A 24,788-nucleotide genomic window follows, 5' to 3' on the forward strand; every position below is an offset into this window, starting at 1 on the left:
CCGGTCCCTCCCTCCCTCCCTCCCTCTCTCTCTCTCTCTCTTTCGCGGAGCGCCCCGGGATGAGGGTGGGGGGATCCGGGGTAGCGGACACACCTCGCGCGTAACGCGCCTCTCACGACGGAGGCGGCGGCGGCGTCACCCGGAGATGGCGTCACCAACTGTCGCGCCCCCAGCGCGCGGACTGACGCCGCCAGTGCTGGGAGGCGCCGCTCTCTCTCCCTCTCGCTCGCTCTCTCTCTGAACGGACGCGCTCTCTCTATGGTGAGGCTCCCTTCTTTCCCCTCTTCTCTATGGTGCGCGCCCAGGCCCCTCCCTGCGGGGGCGGCGGCCATCTTGGCCGGGTGGCGGCGGCGGCGGGAGCACGTTGCGTGCCGGCCCGCGGGACGGGGGACGCGGTTCGCCGCTGCGGCCCGGCCGGGGAGCGGGGGCGCCTCGCTCTCTCCCCCATCTCCCGGTAAGCGGCCTCCGAGGGGGCGGGTGGGGGGGATACCGCCGTTCTCGCACGGCGGGGGGGAGGGGAGGGAAGGGGCCCCCCTCCCCCTGCCGGGAGCCGCCGCCGGCTTTCCGTGCTGCCGGCTCTGTCCCCGCCGCCGGGCTGGGCCCGTGGGTCGGTTCTCCTCCCGCGGCGCCGGGGCCTGGGGCTCGCCCTCACCCACCGCGGGAGCGGGGCTGGCCGACCGCTCCTCGCCCGGGCCTCGGGGCCGGCGGCTCCCGGACCGGACCGGCTGCGCCGAGCCGCCCTGAAGTCGTTGTCGTCGTCGTCCCCGGCTCGAATGGAGCCGGGCCGCACGCTCCCTCGAGTCGGGGACTCGCTCCCGGCGTGGGCACGGCCCGGTCAGAAAGATGGGCCCGTGTGGGGTGGGTGGGAGGCCGTCCCTTCCCAGGCTGGCACTGCCCACACATGCAGTTCGTCGTCTCTGGCCAGTTGCACGTCATCTTCCAGTGCTTTGCCTTTTTTTTTTTTTTTTTTTTTTTTTTGGTTAGCCGTTCTGTGCCGTGCAGCAGCAGCGGGGTGTAAGGAAAACGTTTCCTTCTGCGGCTGCGTTCAGCCGCAGGAACCGCTTTGGTGTGGAGAACCTGCGCGGGCTCCTCGTGTTGTGGGGACTGGGGAAGGGAAACCCGGTATTTTACTCCTGTGAAAGCAGGGGACTTCCTCTGCTGGAGGAAAATGCCATGTTTTGCCATGTTTTGCCTTATTTGGGGGGAAAGTTAATATCCACGTGCATGCTTGTGTGGTGAGGAGATCAAGACTTCTTGCAGATTTGAGAAGGCCATAGGATAAGGTTGGTTTTTTACAAGATACGTGTAAAAACTAAACAAAAACTCAGCAGGGCTTTTCTCTAGGACTGTGGTACTGTTTCCTCTCTGGAATGAACATTGTTGCTTCACCTGCAAGTTCCTGTGAGAGTTTTCAAGTTCTAATTTAAGCTGCTCTGCTACAGTTTCTTAAACTCTAGTCCTAAACCAAGTGGTCGTGAAATACTTCTGTAATTTTCATGTGGTAGATTGCTAATTTATGGGCTTATTCCCGTGCATTTTACTTCATGTTAAAAGGAAATATTAAAGATTGAGTGATAATTAATACTGTTCAGCACCAGCTAAACACACCCACTCGTTATGCTGCGTCAGTATATTTGACCATATGCTTTTCATGTTAACATTGTATTTATTTTCATATTCATGTCATGCCTTATGAGTAATATAATGAGTTAAGTACTGTAGGGAGGTTTGGGGCTTGTTTAAACTTCTTCTTGTATGTTGTCTCAGTTTCTAAAATGTCAAAATCTTAAGCATAGACTAGTTCTTAATACTTAGTAGATCTCGTTTGTACTTGTAGCATTTACTGTTACATCTGCTTTGACACTTATAAATGTAGTGGTCTCCCATATGCAATTTGCAAATCTGTTCTTTGTCTTTCATTTAAATTTTCTTTGGGTATTCTAGTTCTTAACTTTCTTGTTCTTGTTATGGAGTGACTGTACGTAGTCCATTAGCAGTGGATTGAGAGGTAATTCTTGAGGTTAATTATTTTCAGAGGAAAGTGCAAACGCTACTCATTTTCACTTCTTTCCACAATATTTATCTTTGAGGTCTGATGCAATGTAATGTAGAAAATGTTAACTGCTTTTCTGCAAAGTAACTGAAGTGTGGCTCAATTCTGAACACACATTTCGCCTTCACATCATTTAGTTGAATTGTCTCTGGTTATGTTTCAGTCTTCATTTACTTTTTTTTATGTTTCTTTGTTTAAGTCTGAATAATTCAATGCAATTACAAATCCTTCTTGGTCACAATTGATTTGACTTAGTAAATTCTAATATAACTCTAATGCCTGTGAAAGAAAGAAATATTGGTATTTCTTAATGCAAGTACATTACATTTGTTCTACAGACTGTACATAGCTGTTACCTTTTGTGACCAGTAGCAAGGGTTGCTTACATGCTTTTTTTTCTTAATTTCTTCTGGAGTGTCAAAGATAGCAGCAGCTGTGTCAGAGAGCCTAAGAACACTGACTTAAAATGCTTGTGATAACATGTTTTGTGTCTTATTTTTGGACATGTTTTAGTGTTTGTATTAAGTGTCATAATTGGACTTAATGGACAGCTTTTGGCTTCAATAAATGATACTGTTAAAGTCTTCAGAACTTTTAGAATTCCCTAATTGAAAATAATGCTTTGATCTGTAGTTAGTAGCAAAATAATATTTTTGCACTTCGTTTTTGTTCTCTTCTTCTTGGTTTGGAAAGCAGAAATACAGACATGAACTTAAATGCTTCTGAATACCAGTTTCTCCTGCCCTTAAACTGCTGACTATACTTAACAATTACTGGTATGCTGTATTGTAGTGTATGCATATTGTATGTGTTGCTGACCTGTGTTCAGTGTACTGAGAATTCTGCTGTCTGCACCTTGAAATCAGGTGATCCTATTTCGTATGTTAAGTTAAATGCCACCAAAGTAATGGCATATAAAATACGTAACTTGAGTTCAGTCTGGTTTTGGACAGTGTTGTTTAATTTGCTCTAGACTGTCAGTTCTAAGTAGAAATTAGTATTTTCTCTTGTGGACAATTATCATCATAGACATCAGGACAGTCCTGGAGATACTGCAAAAGTGACAGAAGTCACTAATATTTTTTACTGAAAACGGTTTAAGACCACTGCAGGGTTTTGCATAAACTGACACTTCTATCATGTAGATGGGAGCAGGGAGGCATGAGTGAGTGTATGTCTCCATGCCAGTTCATTAGTTCTATTCCCCCCCACCAAGTAGTGTATAAATGCATGGTGTGCTTACTTCTGTGGCCCCTTCAAAGCTCTTTACCACAGACAGGCACTTTCCCCGTATAAGTAAGTTAAAAGAAAAAAACAATCTTAGCCTGTTTTATTACTTACCAACCACAGTCTGATTCAGCAGTGGGTAGTAGTGTTAACTTTAGCCTGATTATCCCACCAAGACTGGGCGGAAAGCTTGCTGAGGTAGGTGGCAATAACTGTTTCAAGCCATATTTGACTCAGTCTTTTAGAGCAAACCCCACCCCACACTCCCACTTTAAGCGGAACACCAGACTGGAAGGTTGGATAGCTGAGGGGAGAGTTTGGTCTGCTATCTGTACTGCTCAGGCAGTAACCTCGACCAGAGGTTTGGGAGGTTGGACAGGGGGGGCAAGCTCCTGAAGTATGGCAGCTTTGTCTTCTAGAGCGTGCTTTTGTAACCCAAATAAATAGTTTACATGCTAGTTAGAGCTACGATCACTAGCAGGGAGAACCTTGCCCAGAAGATAGGCAGTGTGGTCTGTCTGCTCAGGGTACTCGGTCACACAGGCGTTGTTGGAGAAATGGCTGACCCAGATTAGGCACTTCCCTTGGGAAGCCAAAGAGAGAGTGAGTGATTCACCCCCAAATACTCTGTGCACTGCAAACTACAGGACTTCCGTGAAAAGCACTGGGACATGTTCCCAAAGAATGTATCTTTATTTCAAGCACTGACAAATATCCAGTATTTGTCTCCTAGAACATTATTACCCTGACTCAAACATCCTGGTAGTTTTTAAGAATAAGACTTTCAGTTTCTTATTTTCTTATGTAAGAAAAATGTATTAACATGAGAATTGCAAACCCATGATTCCATGTCTGTTGGCCTGATCTATAGATGTAATTGCAATGTTCAGCCATACTTTGTCCATCTGGTCTGCCGATACAGAACTGTAAAATCACTTCTTAAATTTTTTTAAAATATTCAATCATTTATTGAAAACATCCAACTAAGTTATTAGGACTTTTTGGCTTAGGAAATGTTAAAAGATTAAAGAAAAAAAATTGAAATATTAAAAGCAGAAACTGCCGCAATAAGGTTGGAAGCATGACTAATAATTACGTTCATTTATATCTGATGAAGAATGTCTTTAGACATGAATTTAAAAATACTTTGGAAATTGAAAAGAGAAATAAGACTACCACTTTTAAAAGGAACCACTTAGAGTATTCATAACTGTGTAATAATGGCTTTAAAGATACAATAGCATCTTCATTTCTGACCTTTGTTCCCTGTTAGATGCCAGTCTCTTCCTTTCTTCTGTGTTACAGTAGTGTCAGTAGGATTCCTTCCAACTAAAGTTCACAGGTGGGTTTAGGGAGGGATGGAGTATAACGTGATAAATGTGCCATACACCTATTTTATTCCTGCTTCTCTCAGGAGATTGAAAGCCAAGACCTTTCTTCATATAATAGCCGTATGTAATAAACAGTCTCTAAACCACTGCAGGATACTTTAGTGGAGCAAAGATGAACTGGGCATCCAACAGAAAATACTTTCTTTAATAAGAAATGTTGGAATCCTTTTCTTGGAAGGAAGTGCATGTGCAGACGGTGTGGAAACCTGAAGTATTTCAAGACTCCGTCCCAGCTACATCTTTGAACTACTGATAAGTATTGTATTGAATTGAAATGATTTTGAATTGGCATGATCTGTAGGGCAGCCATCACTTTATTTAGTGGTGTTGAACTGGAAGTGCTTTGTACTTTTTTATGGTCTTTCTTTAGACCTAAAAAAAAAAAAAAATCTATTTGTCATCTGTAATATCTTGTAAACTTCCAAGAGCCTCATAATTCAGTTGTCTTTGTTCTGGAGTAGGAGCAAATAGAGGGAGCTGTCCTTACGTGTGTGTTGCTCATAGGAAGATAAAGTCATTATTACCGTTGTTCTCAGTACTATGTGTGAATATGGCAAAGGAAATATAAAAGCACTTAAAAATACATTCCACCTTTTTTTATCTTTCAAGACTTAAATTTAAAATTCTTTGTTCTTCCCTCCCTTCTGCTACAGTTGTTGACATAAATTCCCAGTACAATCCAGTGCTTGTCAATGTGCATTACAAATATCTAAGCAAGGGAAGAGACAGTTATGTAGAGGAACACAAGTAGTAATTTCACTTCTTCGAGTGCCTTGATTTGTGATTTCAAGACTATTTAATTGTCTAGTACTCCAAGAGCTTTTTCTTCTAAAAATAAAGTAATTTTTAAAGAATCTTGTTTATTTTTATTGGAATGTATTATAGACATTGATGCCATATTAGGAAATGCAGAATGTAAGTGTAGTTATTCCAATACTAGTGAAACTGAAGATAGAAGAATCAAACATCATCACGTATGTCTGTTCACATTGCCTGGATTACTTTTTTATATGCAGCTACAAATTTTCGCCTTGAAAACTGGTTTAAATTTTATACTATTTTAATCATTTAATACATACAGTTTTCAAAAGGAGTATTATAGCCGGATTCTTGGAGTAATAGTTGTAGTCATGATTTGACTTTACCAGACACTGTAGCATGAACAAGGTTACTTTACACAAAGCAGCTTGTGGAACTGAAATTTGCAGCAGTATAAGTTCTTCTGTTCTTACTACAACATGCTTTTCTTGGAAACAAATACATTCCCAGATATAATCCCAGTTTTTATTTTACAGTGGAGAAATAGTAATGGAATGGAAAGCTGGTGTTAAAGATTCGTGCAGTTATTTACACATCAGTACCCTTACTACTTGTATCTGAGACTGCCCTGTTTGCCATCTTGCTTAAAAGGAAAAAGATTAAATCATTTTGCTTTTTTCATCTCTGAACTCTGCTAATAATAACTTCAGATACGTATGTTCTTCTCTGTGCTGTCAGTAATTATATTATCTTTCGGATTTTTTTTTCTTAAGGTCTGGAAGACTCCCACCATTCCTCCTCGTAATTGCTGTACGTGTTTAACCCTGAATTGTGCATTATGGCAGACAAATTAACAAGAATTGCTATTGTCAACCATGACAAGTGTAAGCCAAAGAAATGCCGTCAAGAATGCAAGAAGAGTTGTCCTGTGGTTCGAATGGGTAAGAGATGTAGTTTAACAAAGTATTTAAGCAATTGGAGAAGTTTTAAATAACGTCCTATGAGAAGGAACTAGTTTTTTATAATTGCTAGTTTTTTGTTTTATCATTCATGCTTTCTTTCCTAAAGCCTTTAGAAGTATCACTTGAAAGCATAAACAATTCATAGTAATAATGCCACTTTTCAGGTCTTTGGATGATCTGAAGCTTCAGTGAATGTTAATCAGTTACATGTTCCCCTGTGGAATTTAGTAGTACTGGCAAGAATTCTGATTCATCAGAAACTTTCTTGAGTTAATCTTATTCTTTTTCACCAGGAAAACTTTGCATAGAAGTCACATCACAGAGCAAAATAGCATGGATCTCAGAAACGCTTTGTATTGGTTGTGGTATTTGCATCAAGGTAAAAGTTAGGCTGCTTTATTTAAAGTGATGAAATTCCCTTATTATGCTATTATATTTAGTAATGCATACTGTAACTTCAAAAGGCAATTTTGTTTCCCTGAATAATTAGACCTTGCTAACTGTTATTGTTTATAGAAAGTGAAGTACTATGTCAGTTTACTGAACTGGTTGGGTTGGAGGGTGTGGGTTGTAACTTTTTGTTTGTGGCTTTGATTTTGTTTGATTTTGTTTGTTTGTGGCTATGAACACCTAGCAGTAGAAAGATGTTTTTGTAAAAGAGCTAGAGAATACACGCAGTGTGCCTTATTTCTATTGTAGATGGACGGTCTAAATTGCTAATTATTTAATTTAAAAAATGTGGTATAGAACTTCTTGTTGAAGTTGACTATGTAAATGAAAGTGAAGTAATTTGGTAAAAGTTCTTTTAAAAAGTACTTAAATGCACAGCTGGGTGCAGTACAGAACATAGCAGTTTGTTAAATTGTTTGTATGCACTAGTAATCTATAAATTTAATTTCAATTACAGAAATGTCCTTTTGGAGCCTTGTCAATTGTTAACTTACCTAGCAACCTGGAGAAAGAAACAACGCATAGATATTGTGCCAATGCCTTCAAACTTCACAGGTATTTTATTTTTCAAATCAATGTTAAAAAAAAAAAAAGTTCCAAGTTTTTGATAGTCTAAACATAGTGCACATCAAGGTGTTCTTGGTTATTACCTCAGTAGCTTCCTTTTTGAATGTTAATTACTTTTTTCTTATGAAAACATATTATAATGAAATAAAATTATAGTTCTCATTGTACAGACCTTCTGTTTAAAGAACAGACTGCTCTTAAATCTTCCTTAGGATCTTCTAATTTTAAGGACTATTGATTTAACTTGAATTATATATTGGCAAGTTAACAAAGTAGGCTGAAATAATCAGAAAGTCTGAACACAGGTTGTAACATTTACTTTACCACCAGATGCTGGTGTCTAATGGCATTAATGTAATCCAGAGTTATCGATGTTGTGTACAGGTTGCCTATCCCTCGTCCAGGTGAAGTACTGGGATTGGTTGGAACCAATGGTATTGGAAAATCAACTGCCTTGAAAATTTTAGCAGGAAAACAGAAGCCAAATCTTGGAAAATATGATGTATGTATCAACAATAAAATAGAGTTGGCATTATAGATAGCTGTCGTTATATTCTTTTTTTTGCTGAATTTTCGTGTCTGTGAACGTAATAGAATTTGCAAGGGCATTGGCACTTTCCTTATTAACAGCCAGTGACCTACTCCACACAGAAACAGTAGTAGAAGGATGTCGTTAACAAAGGCTTTTTTGCAAATTCTGTATATCTTTCAAGAAAGAGAAGGATACTAATTATAATTGTAACTCACTAAAGATAAGTATCAGGTTTCTGTCTTTAAGTCACGCTTAAGGTTTTGGGTGTTTTGGTTTTTTTATACTAGTCTTTTAAAATCTCAGCTCTTTTTCTGGCACAATTTACCTGTTCCCCATCAAGGGATTTAGGTAGCTCAAGTTTGGGAGTTTCTTCTCAGTTCAATATTGTTTTTGTCTGAACAGCTCTAGTGTCTATGAGCGCTTACCACGTATCCTTGTGATCTCTTAGGCTTTTTTATCTTTGATTCTTTTGAAGATGATCTCTTAATATGTTGTTATTGTACAGTGGGAAATATCTTCAACAACAATTTACACTTTAATACTGAGTCCTGAAAATCCTTAGTTTCTTTATATTGCTAGGTACTTAGAAATTTTTATAGCATTTTTTGAGAACCAGACATAGAACAACTTGTAATCTGCTGGTCTTCATGGGAGATCACAATCCATTTTCCTATGTATTTACACTAAGTCAAACTGTGCAGCCAGCAAGCAAAATAATATACAGGGGTTTGTTTACCTAGCAGTACTCCAAAGAGTGAACATTATTAGATAATACATAGATAATAACTATTGTGACTCTTCTTATCGGACAGTATTTCATTTATCACCTTCTCATCTTCAAATCACGCGGTGACACTTGAATTCTGATGCTTACTTTTGTCCTTCAGGAAGGACTTGTAGGAACAAGTGTGTTCAAACTTTCTTCATCAGTTTCTTTACCTGAAAGAGTAATGTTTTAATAAATTGTTCGTGTCATGGCTGCCACTTAAAACTGCAAAGATAATCATTTCCCAGCTACGTTTCCCATTCACTTTCAAGTTTCGTTTATATTGTTTTGTGGACTTCTTGTTTCAGGTGGTAGTATTGCAGAAATAGCAAAACTTTTGACTTTCTGAATGTGTACTTAATTGAATTACCATGCTTCCAAAATCAGACTTTCCTGTGAAGAGCCAAATCATTATGACCACAGAAACACGTGGTATGAATTGAATCTTCCATGTTGCTTCTGCTCTAAAACTTACGAAGCATTTCCTCTGTGTATTTGCTTGGTTTGGAAATATGGCTTTGTCACTCTGTTTCCGTACTGTTTACCATCAAAATAATTAACTCAGCACCATTCAGAGTAGTATGCTGTGTAAAACAAAACTGTACAAGTTGGGACATTTCCTGGGTGATTGCTCTGAACAGTTCCTTCTTTTTTTTGTCATTTTTCCTTTGTCGTCTTCTGTTTTCTTGGAAATGTTGCTAGAAGTGGAGAAAATGACCAAATTTTATTGCATCTTTTGTGCAAGTTCCTTTTCCTTTGGATTGGCTGGATCAGATAGCTAATAAGTGCAGTTGCACTAATCCATACTATAATTTTCCCCATGAAGTAGTTTCACTCATTGCTTCTTAACTGTCTGAGGACAGTTTTGGATATCCTAGGTGCAAATTTAAAATGCTTTTTCTGGAAAGGGCTAGTGATAGTGCACCTGGAAAAAAAAAAATCTAAACTTCTGCCTTCCATTTTGCAATTTTATAATTTTTTTTTTTTTAAAAACTTTGCAGAGGCAACATAAGTTTGGTAACTAGCTTTTATCCAGGCTTTTTTTAAATCTTGCAAGCATATTCTATTTGCTGTATTGATTGGAATTTTAAAATTAGATATTTTTGGTGATGTTTTTAGAATGGTGTAAGTAAACACAGGCTTTAATTTTGTCACAGGATCCACCTGACTGGCAAGAAATTTTGACTTATTTCCGAGGATCTGAATTACAAAATTATTTTACCAAAATCCTGGAAGATGACCTGAAAGCTATCATTAAACCTCAGTACGTGGACCAGATCCCTAAAGCTGCAAAGGTGAGAAATTTCTTCAGCTAATAGAAAGCTGGGAGCTTCTCCTGTAATACTTCTCTTGTGTTTAAAGATTTTATTTAGCAGCATAATTCAATGTCAAAAATCCACTACTGTCTGAAATTTTTCATGTTGAAATAATGTTTTGGGTTTTTTTTATTTAATGTGCAGGGAACAGTGGGATCAATTCTGGATAGGAAGGACGAAACTAAGACACAAACTGTTGTATGTCAGCAGCTTGGTAAGTAATTTTGTTAAGTCAAACTTCAAAGCATTTGAGAAATTCCCATTTACTGAAAAAATAAAGTTACTACTAATGTAGTAGTAGATAGAAGATTTTAAATTATACCCATTTAAAAAAAAAAAAAAGAGGAAAAAAAGTAAAGATGCTTTAGTTTAAAGCCTAGGGCTTGCTGTAAACATATCTGAACCAATGCAATCTAGTGGCAAAGGCAACAGAATCTAATGCAGTTTCTGTTTCAGGGTAGAAAGTGTTTCATTTTTAAATCTGGAAAAATTCCAGCTACCATCTGCTGCTCTTGCTTGCTTACAACTCTGGCAAAATCTTGGCATCCTTTCTTGTGAGAAGCATTGCATATGGAAAATATTGATCCAAGTACAAAAAAACCTTTTTTTTTCTCCCCCCCCCCCAAAGCTGTATATAGCTAATTATAATGGGAGTAATACTGACTTCTGAGTCAATTCTGACAATAGACTTCTGAGAACAATGCAGTTAAGAAGAACATCTGCATAGTCCAGCCCTGGTAATTTTTTGTAGGTGTTTTGAATTGAGTTGTTACTAAATATAGGTGTTAATTTAGGTGTCACTAAATTAAGAATAGGATTCTTTTTTGTAGATCTGGGTGGTAAAGGGGGGGCTGCATTATGCCACCAAGAGCGTGGTCTTTGGGTCCCACTTAACTTGCTAGTGAAACTATATTCTTGAAATGTGTGTTCTGATGAGAAAATACTGGCTTCGCCCATTTGCTGTAACATTTGGGGGGACTTGATTTTCCTGAAAATCAGAACTCTTCAGCCAGGTCTAACAAGAAATGCTTTTAAAACTGGTAGAGGTTTTTTTTAGGGCCAGAAATCTTTACCAAATACATGGTGGAAAAAACAAATAGAAATGTAATCCTTCTGCATGATAAGAAGGAGCCATACAAATTAATCAGCTAATGCTGCAGAGAAGCTGTAACTTGCTGTGACTTAGAAATAGCATTATGATACTTCTATATAAACTGAACACTTATTTTACTTATTTCTGTTTTTTTCCTCTGTGTAGGATGTCTGCTGTGATTATACATGTTTCTGTAGGTAATAAAAACATGAATTGTTGTGTTGGCTGTAACATATCTAAAATTAACCACTTATTTGCAGACTTAACCCATCTGAAAGAAAGAAATGTTGAGGACCTTTCAGGAGGAGAACTTCAGAGATTTGCTTGTGCAGTTGTTTGCATTCAGAAGGCTGATATGTATGTTCGTTTACTTCTGTTACACATTGCTTCTATTAATCTGTCTCAGAATATGGTCCTCTAAATTACATTTGTTGTTAGAAACACTACTTTTGTTTAAATATTTAAACAAAAGGATTTTTTAAAAAAATGTTTTTACCAACTCAGCAGCCGAGACCCATATTTGCTCCATATATAATTCCTGGGTTTTTTATGCTTTAATTCATCTGACTGGAAATAGCTAATTTCAGAGGCCAATAATAATTTTCAGCATTACAACTTCATAACCTTTCCCGAATCCTACATAAATGTATCCTGTTTGACAGCGTACCTCACTTAGCCTCTCTGAATAAGAAATGGACAGATCCTTCCCCACCTCTGGGGACTCGTGTCCCTCTTCTCCTGTCTTGCAACCAGGAAATTACTGTCTAGTCTATGCTGTTTCCCGACTCCTTGGGACAAAGAAAGCAAGATCATAAGAGTTATGGGGGTTTGGGTTTTTTGTTTTGCTTTGATTTTTCTTTAATTGTTTTGTTTGGGTTGCAGAGTTTTTGGTTGGTGCAGTGGGTTTTCTTGTTTGTTGTTTTGTTTTTCTCTTTTGGAAGATGTCCTTCTTCCAGTCTCCTAAAGTATTTTTGCACTTTTCAGTTCATGTTAAATTTAAGCTGAATCAGAACTGAGTGCACAGGATTCCTAACTGATTGCTGATTTCTCGTAACATTTGATAACTTTGTCAGAGCTTTTGGCAAAGTAATACTTAACTCGAACCGTTTAACAATTTCACATGACAGTTATCAGAGATTCAAGGCAGGTGTCAGTACATAATTCCCATTTTTGTCTCAATATAAATAATTTTTTATTTCTGTGTATTTAATGATTGAAATGTTAGTATTAGGTTTGAATATGTAGAAAGCTTGCACTCATTAAGACTTCATTCTTTCTTTTGGGGCTAGCTTCATGTTTGATGAACCTTCTAGCTACCTAGATGTCAAGCAACGCTTGAAGGCTGCCATTACTATTCGATCCCTAATAAACCCTGACAGGTAAATACAAACTTTAAACATTCTGCTAGACTGTAATAACAAGTGACTGTTTCCAGAGGGAAGAAACATCCAGTCCATCTCCCTAGAATGCTGGCTTCTCAGTATGGTACTATTAGATGTTTAAAATATTCTAAGTCAGTAATATTCTATTCCTTTGCATTTTGTAAAATTAGTTCCTATAGTTTCTGTACTATTTCAGCATTGGGGTAAATTTTATAATAACAAAGTGAAAATATAGGTGGTTATTTTTCACCTGAATATTGCTGTTCCATCCCCTTCTCACAAAGATTTTTTTTTTCTTAAAATGCGCTAAGTATTTTTTGCTCCAGTCAATCAATATCCTTCCACTTACTGTACATAAAGAAGCTGCCAGTTTACACTGAAGATGGACTTTCAACTTGTCATTCACAGTATTGTTTATTGGACAGTTTAAAAAAATGCTTATCAGAGATTTGAACTCTATTTAGTGTAAAGCTAAGAAACCGTACTAAATGAAAATCAGGTTCATAGCTTTTGCTTATGCAAGACTAGACTAAGAAAGAAAGAAAAAATGTTTTGTATTGAAGTATAAAAGCATCTCTCTGGCTCTATTTTTCAGGTACATTATTGTTGTAGAGCATGATCTAAGTGTGTTAGATTATCTCTCTGACTTTATCTGCTGCCTGTATGGTGTGCCAAGTGCTTATGGTGTTGTTACTATGCCTTTCAGCGTAAGAGAAGGTAATTCTTGCCATATTTCTCTTTTTAAACATACCAAAAAAATTCTGTGGAAGAAAAAAAAAGTGCCAAAATGCTAGTTGTCTATTATGTGAACACGTCTTCCTCCTGTTACAGTTCAGTAACTAAAAAAATACTGGTTTAGTTTGTGCAGAATTTCTGTTTTACATGATTGTAAATTTGTAACTCAACCCAAAAGTCTTAATTATGAAATGCCCTTTGTCTCTTGCTATGGACATAATTTTGATACTTGCAGGTGTTTTGTAAACAGTGTGGAGTTACACAAAAGACCCTATAAATAGTAGAGAAAGGGCAGGAGACAGTTTGCACAGTACAGAGGTACGTAGTGTTCAACTGAATTGACCACACTTGTAGCACTGAGACTCAGTAATAAATGTTTTTGTGAGAATGGGTCCAACAGCAGTAGTTTCTTTAAACCGTACACACATTACTAATACTAGGTTTTCAGGAAGAGCTTCTATATCCTTCCTGTAATTTCAGTAAGATTCTTCTTCATTCAGTTTGCATAAGGTATACGCTTTCAAATAGGAGGTTTTGTTGCTTCTCTTAACGTGCCATTTAAAATCCAATGTTCTCCTTATCTGATTGGAATTTACAGCCAAGAGTTGAAATTCATCTTGTCTTGCTTTGTTGTAGACCTTTTTTAATCATCTTTTTCCTCCCTTCATAGGCATAAACATTTTCTTAGATGGCTATGTTCCAACAGAAAATCTAAGGTTTCGAGATGCATCTCTGGTATTTAAAGTGGCTGAGACAGCTAATGAAGAAGAAGTTAAAAAGATGTGTATGTACAAATATCCTGGAATGAAAAAAAAGATGGGAGAATTTGAACTATCCATAGTAGCTGGAGAATTCACTGATTCTGAAATTATGGTGATGTTAGGGGAAAATGGTAAGTGCAATTCTTGTTGGAAACAGCTTCTACAGCCCAAAATATGTTCCTGAAGCCCTTTTTCAGTCTGGGAGCCAGGCTTCAAAATTACTGGTTTTGAGTCAGGTTGAACTGCTTGTTTTCTAGCGAAGATGTCACGCCATGAGCTTGCTCTCTAAATAGCGGGAACTTGAAGTTATTGAATGTTAATGATGTCATTGTGTTTGTCTGTTACCCCATTTTAAGAACTTAGATTGGCAGGATGATGACTGACCTGGTGAGCTTAGCCACAAGTCTAGACTATTGTAGCTTTAGATGTCTCTTCCATTTGAAAAAGCAAGTAATAGCAGGTGCTGCTTGCTGGAAGTGAATATAGGAATTCTCAAAGCGGTCTATTTTTTTTTTTTGTGTCAGTGACTTAATTGTTAATTGTTAGAGGTCTAAGTTACTAAAAAGTCTGAAGTAATATGTAACTTGCATTTTATTTTAGGAACTGGCAAAACTACATTTATCCGAATGCTTGCAGGAAGACTTACGCCTGATGAAGGAGGTAGTGCTTAATACCTTAGTTGAAACCTATTTTGAAGATACTGGAAAGGCTCTTGTTTCCATTATAAATTTTATCTTTTTACAGGTGAGGTCCCAGTTCTAAATGTCAGCTACAAACCACAGAAGATCAGTCCTAAATCTACAGTACGTTTAAGCCTTATTTATTAAGTATTGTGTTTGCTATAAAAAGCACGTTCTTATTACACAGGTAGAATTTCTTTATGCCTGGAACAAAAAGCTCTATTAATTCTATTCTTGTTTTCTTGTGGTGTGGTGCATAAAACTGAGTGGCAGCATTTTTCTTTTAATAGGGAAGTGTCCGTCAGCTACTGCATGAGAAGATCAGAGATGCCTATACGCACCCCCAGTTTGTAACTGATGTAATGAAGCCTCTTCAGATAGAAAATATCATTGACCAGGAGGTACTGATTGCCTTGGACAACATCTTAACTTTTCTTCTTTAATTCTCTACCTGTACCTGAACTAAATATGGCCTTATTCCCTCTCTGCCCCAATAGGTTCAAACATTGTCTGGTGGCGAGTTGCAGCGCGTTGCATTAGCTCTTTGTCTTGGTAAACCTGCGGATGTCTACCTAATTGATGAACCTTCAGCATATTTGGATTCTGAACAACGTCTAATGGCTGCTAGAGTCATTAAACGGTAAAGTATACATGATGGGAAAAATACCTGAAATTTTCAGTAGTTTCACACTAAGTTTACATTCAGCTCTCATTTTTTTTATTTCTGTTTCAGTTTCATTCTCCATGCTAAAAAAACAGCTTTTGTGGTAGAACATGATTTTATCATGGCTACGTATCTTGCCGATCGTGTGATTGTTTTTGATGGCATTCCTTCCAAGAACACGCTTGCAAACAGGTAAGAGACTTGTTTGGATTAGTAAGCAAGATAAAAGAGGACAACATAGAAATAAATTGTTTATCAGGAGCATCAACAAAAATAAGGAGGTGAAGCATCCTTGCCTATGGAAATTTGAGCTACGTTTAAAGTTACCCAGGAGTGTCTTGGGAGTTCTGGCTTTTGTTTTGAAGCAAGCAAAAGAAAATGGGATTGACCCATACTTAGAGGCTGCCTAGACACAGAGTTGGGGCATAGTTGGAGAATGTAACCAAGCCCTCAAAAAATAGCCCAGCTCCTGGCTTAAACTAGCGTTAAGCAACCGCACACCAATTAAATTACAATCAGAGGAGAACAAGGAAGTGGCATCAATTGCGAGGAATGAAAAAGGGCCAACTGTAAACTAAGTATGCTTATGGAAGTAACTTTCAGCTGTATTAAAAGCAAGCTAAGGGTACATGTATGTAAATACTGACGTGCAAGGCTTGACAGCGACATAGAATGTACACCATCTGCTTTTACTCCCTTTTGGTACGTCTACTTTTGTTCCTTTAAATAATTTCATGTAAATTACAGAGACTTTTTGAGGAGCAGCCTTATTAGAAACCAGGCTTTTAGAACAGTGTAATTACCAAGTACTTAATGTGAGCCAGAAGAAGTAAACACACTGGTCGAGCAGTGTTGTTTACTGTGTTTACAACACAGTGCTAGCCTAGTTTTGATGGTATTCCTTCTAAGAACACACTTGTTTGAATTAAAAAATCATGATCATGTAACTGTTTCTCAGCATCCATGTATGTTACGGTCTTTGTTGCATCTTGCTAATGGTGCCACTCTTGGATTTTTTTCTCTTTGAATGTAAATAACTCAGTGTGCCAGCACACCCATGTACAGATACAAAGTAAAACAAGTCTGAAGACTTGTAGCACCATGCTGAGATACTGCTCAAAGATAAGAGTAGCAGTTGTGACTTTATCTGAGACATAACTGATTGAAAGTGTAGCCCATCCTAGTATGTCAAATACAGATCACACTTGTGTTACCAGATTTGAATGAGCTTAGGATGGAAATCAAAGCTGCCTGTAATCTGCATAGTATAGAACTTCTGAAAATTTAGCTGGAATGTTCTCTCTTAACAGTCCACAGACTCTTTTGGCTGGAATGAATAAGTTTTTATCCCAACTTGAAATCACTTTTAGAAGAGACCCCAACAATTACAGACCAAGAATAAACAAACTCAATTCAATCAAGGTAAGAGAGAAGCATTTTTACAGTAAAGAAGCCATGACTGTTTAATATAAAGCCAGGTTTTAAAACAAGGAACAAAATGAAGACTAACCTGGTAGTTTTGCTGTGCTGGAAAACAGCATGTGAAACGAGTAGTAAGAGTAATAAGGAAACTAGTATAGGCAAGTGTCTTTTATTTCAACTGTGTTCAAGTCTGCCAAAGACTACTTCAGGTAACATTCACCTTTTTTCTCTTCCCAAGGATGTGGAACAAAAGAAGAGCGGAAACTACTTTTTCCTGGATGACTAAATATTGAATCTGAGCATCTTTGTAACTGGCATATAGGAATGCATATTGGAATCTAAATATTTGTGGATGAGAAGGCTCAAATTGGGTTTTAGAACACTTCATCGTTTGGAGCTTAAACTCTTGCTGCGTGTAACATCCAAGACCTGTAGCAGTGTAAATCCTAGTCTGAGTAAAACTGCCACTTTCTATATTTTGGTGACACAGCCCTATTTTCAGTGTAATAATTTCAAAATAGACCATCTTGAAATTGCACATGAGTCTCCAGATTTTTCAAAATTTAAGGGAGGTTTTCAATTCAATATATCCTACTCACGTACCAAGTACTGACTGCACTTCTTCATTTTAAAAGCTTTGAAGCTGTTTTCTGCATAAGAGGGAGGCTCACCAAGAACGTCAAGCTACAGAAATGACTATTTTAAAAAGGCTGAATCTCTGATGAGGGTTTCATAAATAAATATCCTCCTAACTTACAGCTCTTCTGTGACACAGTGCAAAAATTCTTGAATTACTAATTCAAAAGTGTGTATATGATGTTGTCATGCACACCTTTCCTCATACTGTAGAAAGGAATACACAAAAGATGGAGTACAAACTACATATAATAATATAAAGGAAGAGTTCTACACCTTTTTCAGTCATCTGTCCCTGTGCATCTTTGCAGACCTAGTTACAGAAGAATAAACATAAATAAAATCTTAAAGTACTAAAATCCTTTCATCTTCTGTAACTTAAACCTGCATAGAATGTTTGTTAGAAGAAGAAAGGTTAATGGCTGTTTTTTCCAGTTGCTTGTTCTATAAACTCAACAGTATACGTAGGAAGTAGGTTTTTGAGTATTAAAAGCCATGTGTTTCACAAAGTACTGACGCCTTGTCAGCAAAACCCTTCTGTACTGTGATAGAGCCACACAGAGCTAAAAAGAACACTTACCTAAAGCTTGTTAACAAATTGTTATCTAGATACAGCTTTGTTAAGGATTGACAAGTGTATGGCAGCTCACCTCAGCACAGACTATACCTTAGATTTTGGGATTTTCTAAAAACCTAAACTGAAACCTTACACTGTTCATATGCACACAGCAAAGCATACTTTCTCTCTAAGGGCTCTAACAGCACCCTAACTAAAAGGGGATTTACAAAACCAAATCAATGTTTCAAGACAGGTAAGAGAACCCCTTGTGTTGTACTGATTGAGGAGAAAACAAGCATGTTCCACTTTAGCCAGCTGCAGTGAGCTTGCTTAATAGGCCATCCTGTTTCTGTATAGAGTTCACTTTAACACATTAATACTGCTTTGTAATATGTCATAGTAGTACTCCATTTCTCTACTTTGTGATTATCTCAGTTTTTAGAAGCAGGTTAAAATCAAGCATCATTTAGTAGATTAAACATCCTACAAAACTTACCATTTTCAGGGACACATCTACAGTGCTTCCAGCAACAAAGCTGCAGTTTCTAGAAAGGTAATCAGTTCTTGCAGGTAGGGAAACTTGAGACTAAAGTGACCCCTTCAGACTTGCTAGCAGGTGTGAGAATCCTGACCAGCTCCCTCCTCCAGCTGTAATTACTGGCACTCACCCTCTTTCCATGGAGAGATTTAAGTTTTTACAAGGCTGAGATGCAAAGTACTTTTGCCTAAGGTGGAAGCTTTGATCCTTACTATAGGCAAAAATGAAGGTAAACAAAAAATAGCTTGTTAAAAACCAACTCCCATACAAAGTAAGGTCCTCTAGGGAGACAGGAAAAAGTGCCTATATTTAAGGGTTCCTAAACAAATGTTACACAAGTAAGTTTCACAGACATGTAAAAATAACTTTAAGCTACACCTCTTAAAAGTAAGGAACAGCATTTTCCATGCAACAGTTGGCTGTTCTGTCTTCACTGGTGTGCGACAACTGCTACAAGAGATGAAAGAACACATGGGTTTGTTCTTTTATTTACATCTTGGCCTCTTAAGTTACAGAAGACAGCAGTGGTTTGTCTTTTTTTTTAAGCCATTATTTGTGTTAGTAATGGGTATTTTATAACCTTGGCAGTATCGGGTGCTACATACACTCTACCTCGCTATGTCTAACTGAGAAACAGAAATCCATCCATATTATGCCAACAGAGGTACTCCATGAAGTACAGGTAATGAACACAGCCTTACACCACCACCACTGTGTTTAGAGTAGAAATGCCTTCGGACTTGAGTTCTGCATCTTCTGTCCTAATGGGGGCAAGGTAAAGATGTTGTTTAGCAAGTATCTGAACCTATATATCTCAGCTCATTATATGCTAAATATTACATATAGGCCCCTACTAATCTGTGGGATTCTGCAACCTGAAAGATCTTGCCCCAGGTAAAGGGTTTAGCCAATCAATCTACAAGTCCTTCAGCAAAAACAGGAACCATACTTAACAGTGAAGGTGGAGAAAATACTACATCTGCACATTTCAGTTCTTAACTGTCCTAGAACAGCAAGGCAGGGCATAGGCCCAGCTTAAATACTTTAAAGTAAATTCTAAAAGCACAGCCCTACCAGTTACTGCCTGGCCTATGTTTTCCATCATTTCCCAATAAGTTTCTGTAGAAAGCACACAACCTTTGTTCTTGGAACAAAGCTCACGATTAAATGCCTGCTCTACTACCAAAGGATTATTTCGGTGACTGCTGAACAGAATGGGGCTATAACTGGAGCTACCCTTCAGAACCCCCCAGGAAAGATGACAAGAAACCCCTTTAAAGTCTTTGTAAGTAGTAGAGGTAAACAGAGGACCAGAATGGTATCAACTGTTAAATCCCTCAGTGCTTGCTTAGTTCTCAACCTGAAAAACTGAAGATTGCCTCTTGAAATCCTGAATACACTGCTAAATGGAAAAGTATTTAGATTAAAAAAAAGAAACCCACAGCACAGCCCCCACCACTACCATTCTGAATAAGAACTAGAAATCCAGTTTACGTCCCCTTTTAGTTTGCAGCTATGCCTGCATATTAATTGTTTATAGTTCTGCTGCTGTCTACAAGTGGCTCTATCAGAACAAAACCATATATTTGATGTCATTGCAACAGTTTCAAATATGTAAATATAATTTAGAAAGAAAGTGAAAAGACAAACATTTATTTTAAGTAGGGTTTTATACATGGCATGCATCTGAGAAGGAATTCTTTACCACATAACTATCACTCAAGTTTCCTGATCAAGGGTGTACAATCTTGGGCATGAAGGAAAGGGTACCATCACCTACACTAGTATATACAGAAGATGATATAAAAATATACACAACAGTTAATTTTACAGAGCAACAGAGCTGAGTGAATACTGTGCACACTGTATTCTCCGAGTTTGGACAGCTGAAGATCCAAACTGCAAAGGCAACAGGAACACTGCAGAGATCATTATCAGGGTCAGAAGAAACAGCATCAGAACTCTGACACAGTGTAAAAATATAAGGCAGAAGCCACTTTCTTCTGAATCGTAGGGAAAAGCAGAGCACACCGCGACTCTCCATCTTGCTTTTAAAAGTTCCAGCAAGGAGTTGTACATGCAAAACACAAATTTGCATCAACAGTGCAACAACAAAAGAATACTGAACAGTAGCTCGATCATACAAACTTAAAAAAAACGTAACATGTACTTTATGCATCTCTCCTCACAAAATATCTAGGATTTGTCAGTGCATTAGTGTTAAAGTGGCATTAAAAAAACTTCTGCTATTACAACAGATGCAGAATTATTTTGGAAATGCATAGCATCTACATTTTTATTGTCTTTGTAATTATTCAGTTGGCATAGGCACCATTCTAGTCACACCAGCATTAAGAATTCGTGGTGGAAACAGCCATTCTTACCGATTCATACACAGCTATTCTTGACTGCTTGTCTTGATTTTGATTTCAACAAATAAATGCTTTTTAAAATTCAAAAATAGACCCTATGAATATGAAAAGAACTATATACAACATACCTAAGACACAGGGTTAGCTGGCTGCCATAGGTGTAACACACTGAAGAGAAACATTCAAGTTTGACAGATATTTTTTTTTTCTTTGAGATGAAAGGCCTTTGGGTTGGAAGCATATCAAAGACAACAGTGCAGTAGGCTGAGAATTCCTTTAGCTCAGTTCAGAACTAAGGCATTGTATGATAAAATATACATTTATATTTGGTGCAATGTTACTGTCAATTTTAAAATCTAGATCACATCAAATGCTATAATTCATCACTCTAGTAAACATACGTATCCATCTTCTATCACAAACTCAAACCTTTGTGGGGGAAAAAAAAAAGTTATCAAACACTAAACCTATATTGGTTTTTTTCTAACTTGACATTAAGGAAAAAATGCTAAGCCAAACTCTATAATCCCCCCCAAAAAACATATGGTAGGAGTTCACATCATCCTAGTCTTTACTCGCCAAAAGTTACAACATACCCTTGAACTTTCCTAAAAAGAAAGAGATTTAAGATTTTTAAACTGCTACTTCAAATTACTTTTTGCATTTTAAAATTTTCAATTATCCGTTCATTCTATGCTTGATGCCCCCTCTGATTATCTCCCAGTGTTGCCCTTCTCCTGTCATTCCTATATGGCCTCCCTCTAAAGTTCCGCTGATACTGGTAGCTGTCATCTCTGCTTCTGCTGGGTGGTCCTTTCCAGGCTTCCTCGTTTCTTTGGAACTGGTATCCTCCCCTACTGGAATAACCCCACTCAAGTCTAGGCCTTCTGCCTCCACCATAAGTCTGGTTATAAAATTGCTTGGATCTACCACTTCTCAGCATATCAGAAACTTCACTCTCATCTTCAGAGCTCTCCTCCCTTGTTCTCTGTGCCCTGCTTTCTGTCTGCAGATTACCAGCACCCTTGGAATCTCTACCTTTATCAGTCTTCTCCTTACGACTGGGAATGCTGTTTTTCAGTTCATTTTTCGGTGGTTCTGCCAACAGTGGTGGAGTGTTGGGCACCGCGGTCTGCCTCTCGGTCCCCTGCGTTTGCAGAGAACGATTTTGCTGCCCAGCTGGTTTTTGCTTAGCTGGAGAAGAAGCCAAAGGACAAGTTTGCTCCAGCTGAGGTGCCCTAGCTGATGTTTCTTTCGGCACACTGCAATCACTGCTTGCACCAACCACAGGGAATGGTACAGTGTTCGAGCCGCTGCTGCTGTTAGTCTTCTGAAGCTGTTCTGCGCAGTTTACTACAGGAACCGGAGGGTTGCATTCTTTAGCCACGTACATGGTCGCAGAGGTGCTAGCTGTTGCCTCTTTGTCCTCAGGTGACATGACAACATTAGGTCTTGCTACTGAATTTTCAATGAAACCCTGAACTGGGTACCCATACCAAAAGTGAGGAAAGAAAGGAGGTGCTATTGGAACAGCTCCTAGAAAGTGATTGTGTCCAAAGGGTGGCTGTGGGAACATATTTTTCCCTCTCAGGGACTCCTCATAGTTTGCATGAAGAGCTTGCACCGGATTCTCCGTTTCTACACAGACCTGTCCTTGACTTTCTGACACCTGAGCTGTAGGTATAATCAGAGGCAGTGATGGAGATCTACTATCAACCTGTGGAATCTGACCGTTGGATCTGGCCTCGCTCAGAACAGGAAAGTGCCTGTTTGTTCGTGCAGTTTCGTTTTCATTCTGAGTCGGTGGAGCCTCCTGGAACCAGGGGTTGTGCGGATACACAGGAAGGGACACGTTTGGGTACATTCTACAAGCAGCTAAATAGGCCTGGTGCAGGGGGTACAAGTAAGAATGGGGTGCCCACATGGGACAACTGTATGCCTGCAAGACAGGGTGGGGGAAGAAAAGAAAAAAAAAGTATTTGGTCTTTTGAATGTTCAGACAGACATAACAGCACACAGGTCATTTACCATTTTGAAACAATTAATTACAGGAAGTAACGGTTAATTTTATTTACAGTGACTGCCCTCAATTCTAAATATCTAGGACTCCAGGATGATGTTCTCATTTTTTGTTTTCCTTCCAAATGCAGCTGCAATGGGCAACAGTTCTGACCAGTAAGAAAACTTGGTAACAATTTCTATATAATTAATTTAAACACATGATGCTTTAGTCAAGTCAAGCTTTAGCTATGCATCTGAAGACACATTTCAAATCCATTTTCAAGAATCACAATTATTGATCGGCAATTTGCCCTACTAGCTCACTTTTCAAAATTCTAAGGGATAACAATCAAAATAACAAATCGTCACACCACACACATATTTTCATCAAAAAAAAAAGACTACACTGACACCTGAGGTTAGATCATTTCCCCAAGGACAATTTGTAAAGATTGAAATCCATATATCCATATATGTGCACACAAGCCACAGATCAGCCTTCTTAGAAGCCATTTCATAAAGTAGGGGGATAGGTTTCATTAAAACATACAACACAACTTCCCAGCTACTGGTGGGAGTCACACACCAGACACACCATTTTCAGCAGCAACTTTTTCTGTGCTGTTACTGAACACAACCTACATTCACAATACTGATGTTGTCCACCTCAGGTGGCAACCCCCTTCCCTGCTCTCTACTTCCATGTTAACTGACTAGCACAGAGTGGCTTACAGTTACATTGCTCAGAGTTAAGAGTTTATAAACACAGACTTTGTGTTTGTACTATGGTACATAGCAACTGGCCCACGAGCAACATTGTAGGATGTTTTTCTAATACAATGTGCCAAATATGTATATTTCAGGCCATACAGAACACCATGCAAGGCTGCTGGAGATGCAAGGCTGCTGGAGACGCAAGGCTGTGTAAGAAAACATTGGAGTAGGTAGAGGGCAAGGCCCAAAACCTGGCACAGTCTTGGCTGTGCCACTTGTAGAAACAGTCCCCAGAGCAAACCACCCTGAGAAGCCTACTCAGACCTTCTCTCAGTAGGAACCAGTCAGTTCACTCTGAACAAGCAACTGGCAGGGTGTGGATAACAGCATGGCAGGATCTGGGACCAAAGCAGTAGGCATGGTAATGCAGAAAGTAGTTCCCAGGTTTACCATACATACTATTTGGTCACCCACTGAGGAACACAACTACTAGAACACGGTACTTTGACCAGTAGATGGAGCTGAAGCACCAAAATGACAGACTATATCCTAAAAAATACAAAGGACCAGTAAGGAGAGTCCCAAATATACATAGGCTTAATGCTGTTTAAATATATTGCAGTGACACGTGCTAATAACTTATGGATTTTCTATTAAGCAAAGAGACTTGTATTAGGCACACAGTTATCAAATCTGAATTTACTTTGTAAGTTGTGCTGAACATTCCCTCTTTTCATGCAGACACTAAAGAAAATCATTACTTATGGCCACAGTCATGTGGAATAAGCCTGAGAGCTCTGAGCACCTTTTCCAAAGTAGTTTGCCTGACAGAAGGAGTAAGTGAAGGTAAATAGGAACATTTTTATGTGCAGAAGGGAGAAACTAAGCAAACAATTAGTCCTTACCAAGAAATGGAAAATACTGCCTTTTTGGATGAGCCTCTTCCCCAAACACACACACAGATTTGCACCACATATACACATCAAGCGCTATTACAATTACTTAGAAGGTTAAAAGTAAAATACTGTTGTCCTTAACCTGAGCAGAAAGGACAGACATGCAGGTTACTTAAGGGAGTGTCTGTCCACAGGTATACGAGGTATTTGTACTGCAGTGGCTTTACTGGTACATGGACATGGTCAAAGTCAGAGGGCCTTTTCTCTTACTATACGCTGCTTCCGAAAGAATGCATCTTCAAAGTACAATCT

The 24,788-nt window shown here is 38.6% G+C and overlaps 3 protein-coding genes across 8 annotated transcripts in view; 1 reads left to right on the top strand and 2 right to left on the bottom strand.

Moving 5' to 3' along the window:
* The window catches only part of ANAPC10 (anaphase promoting complex subunit 10), a 40,908-nt gene extending 40,669 nt beyond the window's left edge, over positions 1-239 (bottom strand). Inside the window, exon 1 of the mRNA XM_069780136.1 lies at positions 94-239. The gene's annotated coding sequence lies outside the window, so the exon portion shown is untranslated. The remainder of the gene's footprint in view (positions 1-93) is intronic.
* ABCE1 (ATP binding cassette subfamily E member 1) lies at positions 137-17,516 on the top strand. Of its 2 annotated transcripts, none has more exons than XM_069780114.1 (18): positions 137-261; positions 6,204-6,371; positions 6,686-6,771; positions 7,300-7,397; positions 7,794-7,911; positions 9,865-10,002; positions 10,168-10,237; positions 11,377-11,473; positions 12,406-12,495; positions 13,094-13,215; positions 13,904-14,125; positions 14,595-14,654; positions 14,739-14,797; positions 14,965-15,075; positions 15,172-15,314; positions 15,408-15,530; positions 16,649-16,760; positions 16,999-17,516. In XM_069780114.1, the coding sequence occupies exons 2-18, from the start codon at positions 6,269-6,271 to the stop codon at positions 17,044-17,046; spliced, it is 1,800 nt and encodes a 599-aa protein (XP_069636215.1). In that variant the 5' UTR covers positions 137-261; positions 6,204-6,268; the 3' UTR covers positions 17,047-17,516. The 2 variants fall into 2 exon arrangements, with proteins under 2 accessions (XP_069636215.1, XP_069636208.1); XM_069780107.1 differs by lacking the exon at positions 137-261 and adding an exon at positions 302-454.
* Positions 17,517-20,130: 2,614 nt separating this feature from the next.
* The window catches only part of OTUD4 (OTU deubiquitinase 4), a 32,355-nt gene continuing 27,697 nt past the window's right edge, over positions 20,131-24,788 (bottom strand). For all 5 annotated transcript variants that reach the window (XM_069780059.1, XM_069780095.1, XM_069780067.1 and 2 more), the window contains one exon: positions 20,131-22,804. In XM_069780059.1, the coding sequence (XP_069636160.1) occupies positions 21,557-22,804 (1,248 nt within the window). In that variant the 3' untranslated portion in view covers positions 20,131-21,556. The remainder of the gene's footprint in view (positions 22,805-24,788) is intronic.

Source organism: Haliaeetus albicilla, chromosome 1 (genome assembly GCF_947461875.1).
Source record: "Haliaeetus albicilla chromosome 1, bHalAlb1.1, whole genome shotgun sequence".
Lineage (NCBI taxonomy): Eukaryota > Metazoa > Chordata > Aves > Accipitriformes > Accipitridae > Haliaeetus > Haliaeetus albicilla.

Bases quoted from the DNA above. Each gene is read 5' to 3' on its own strand.
- ABCE1 (XM_069780114.1), top strand. From the start codon at position 6,269: ATGGCAGACAAATTAACAAGAATTGCTATTGTCAACCATGACAAGTGT. The intron at 10,238-11,376 runs GTAAGTAATTTT...ACTTATTTGCAG, and splicing joins TGTTGTATGTCAGCAGCTTG to ACTTAACCCATCTGAAAGAA. The intron at 15,315-15,407 runs GTAAAGTATACA...TTTCTGTTTCAG, and splicing joins GCTGCTAGAGTCATTAAACG to TTTCATTCTCCATGCTAAAA.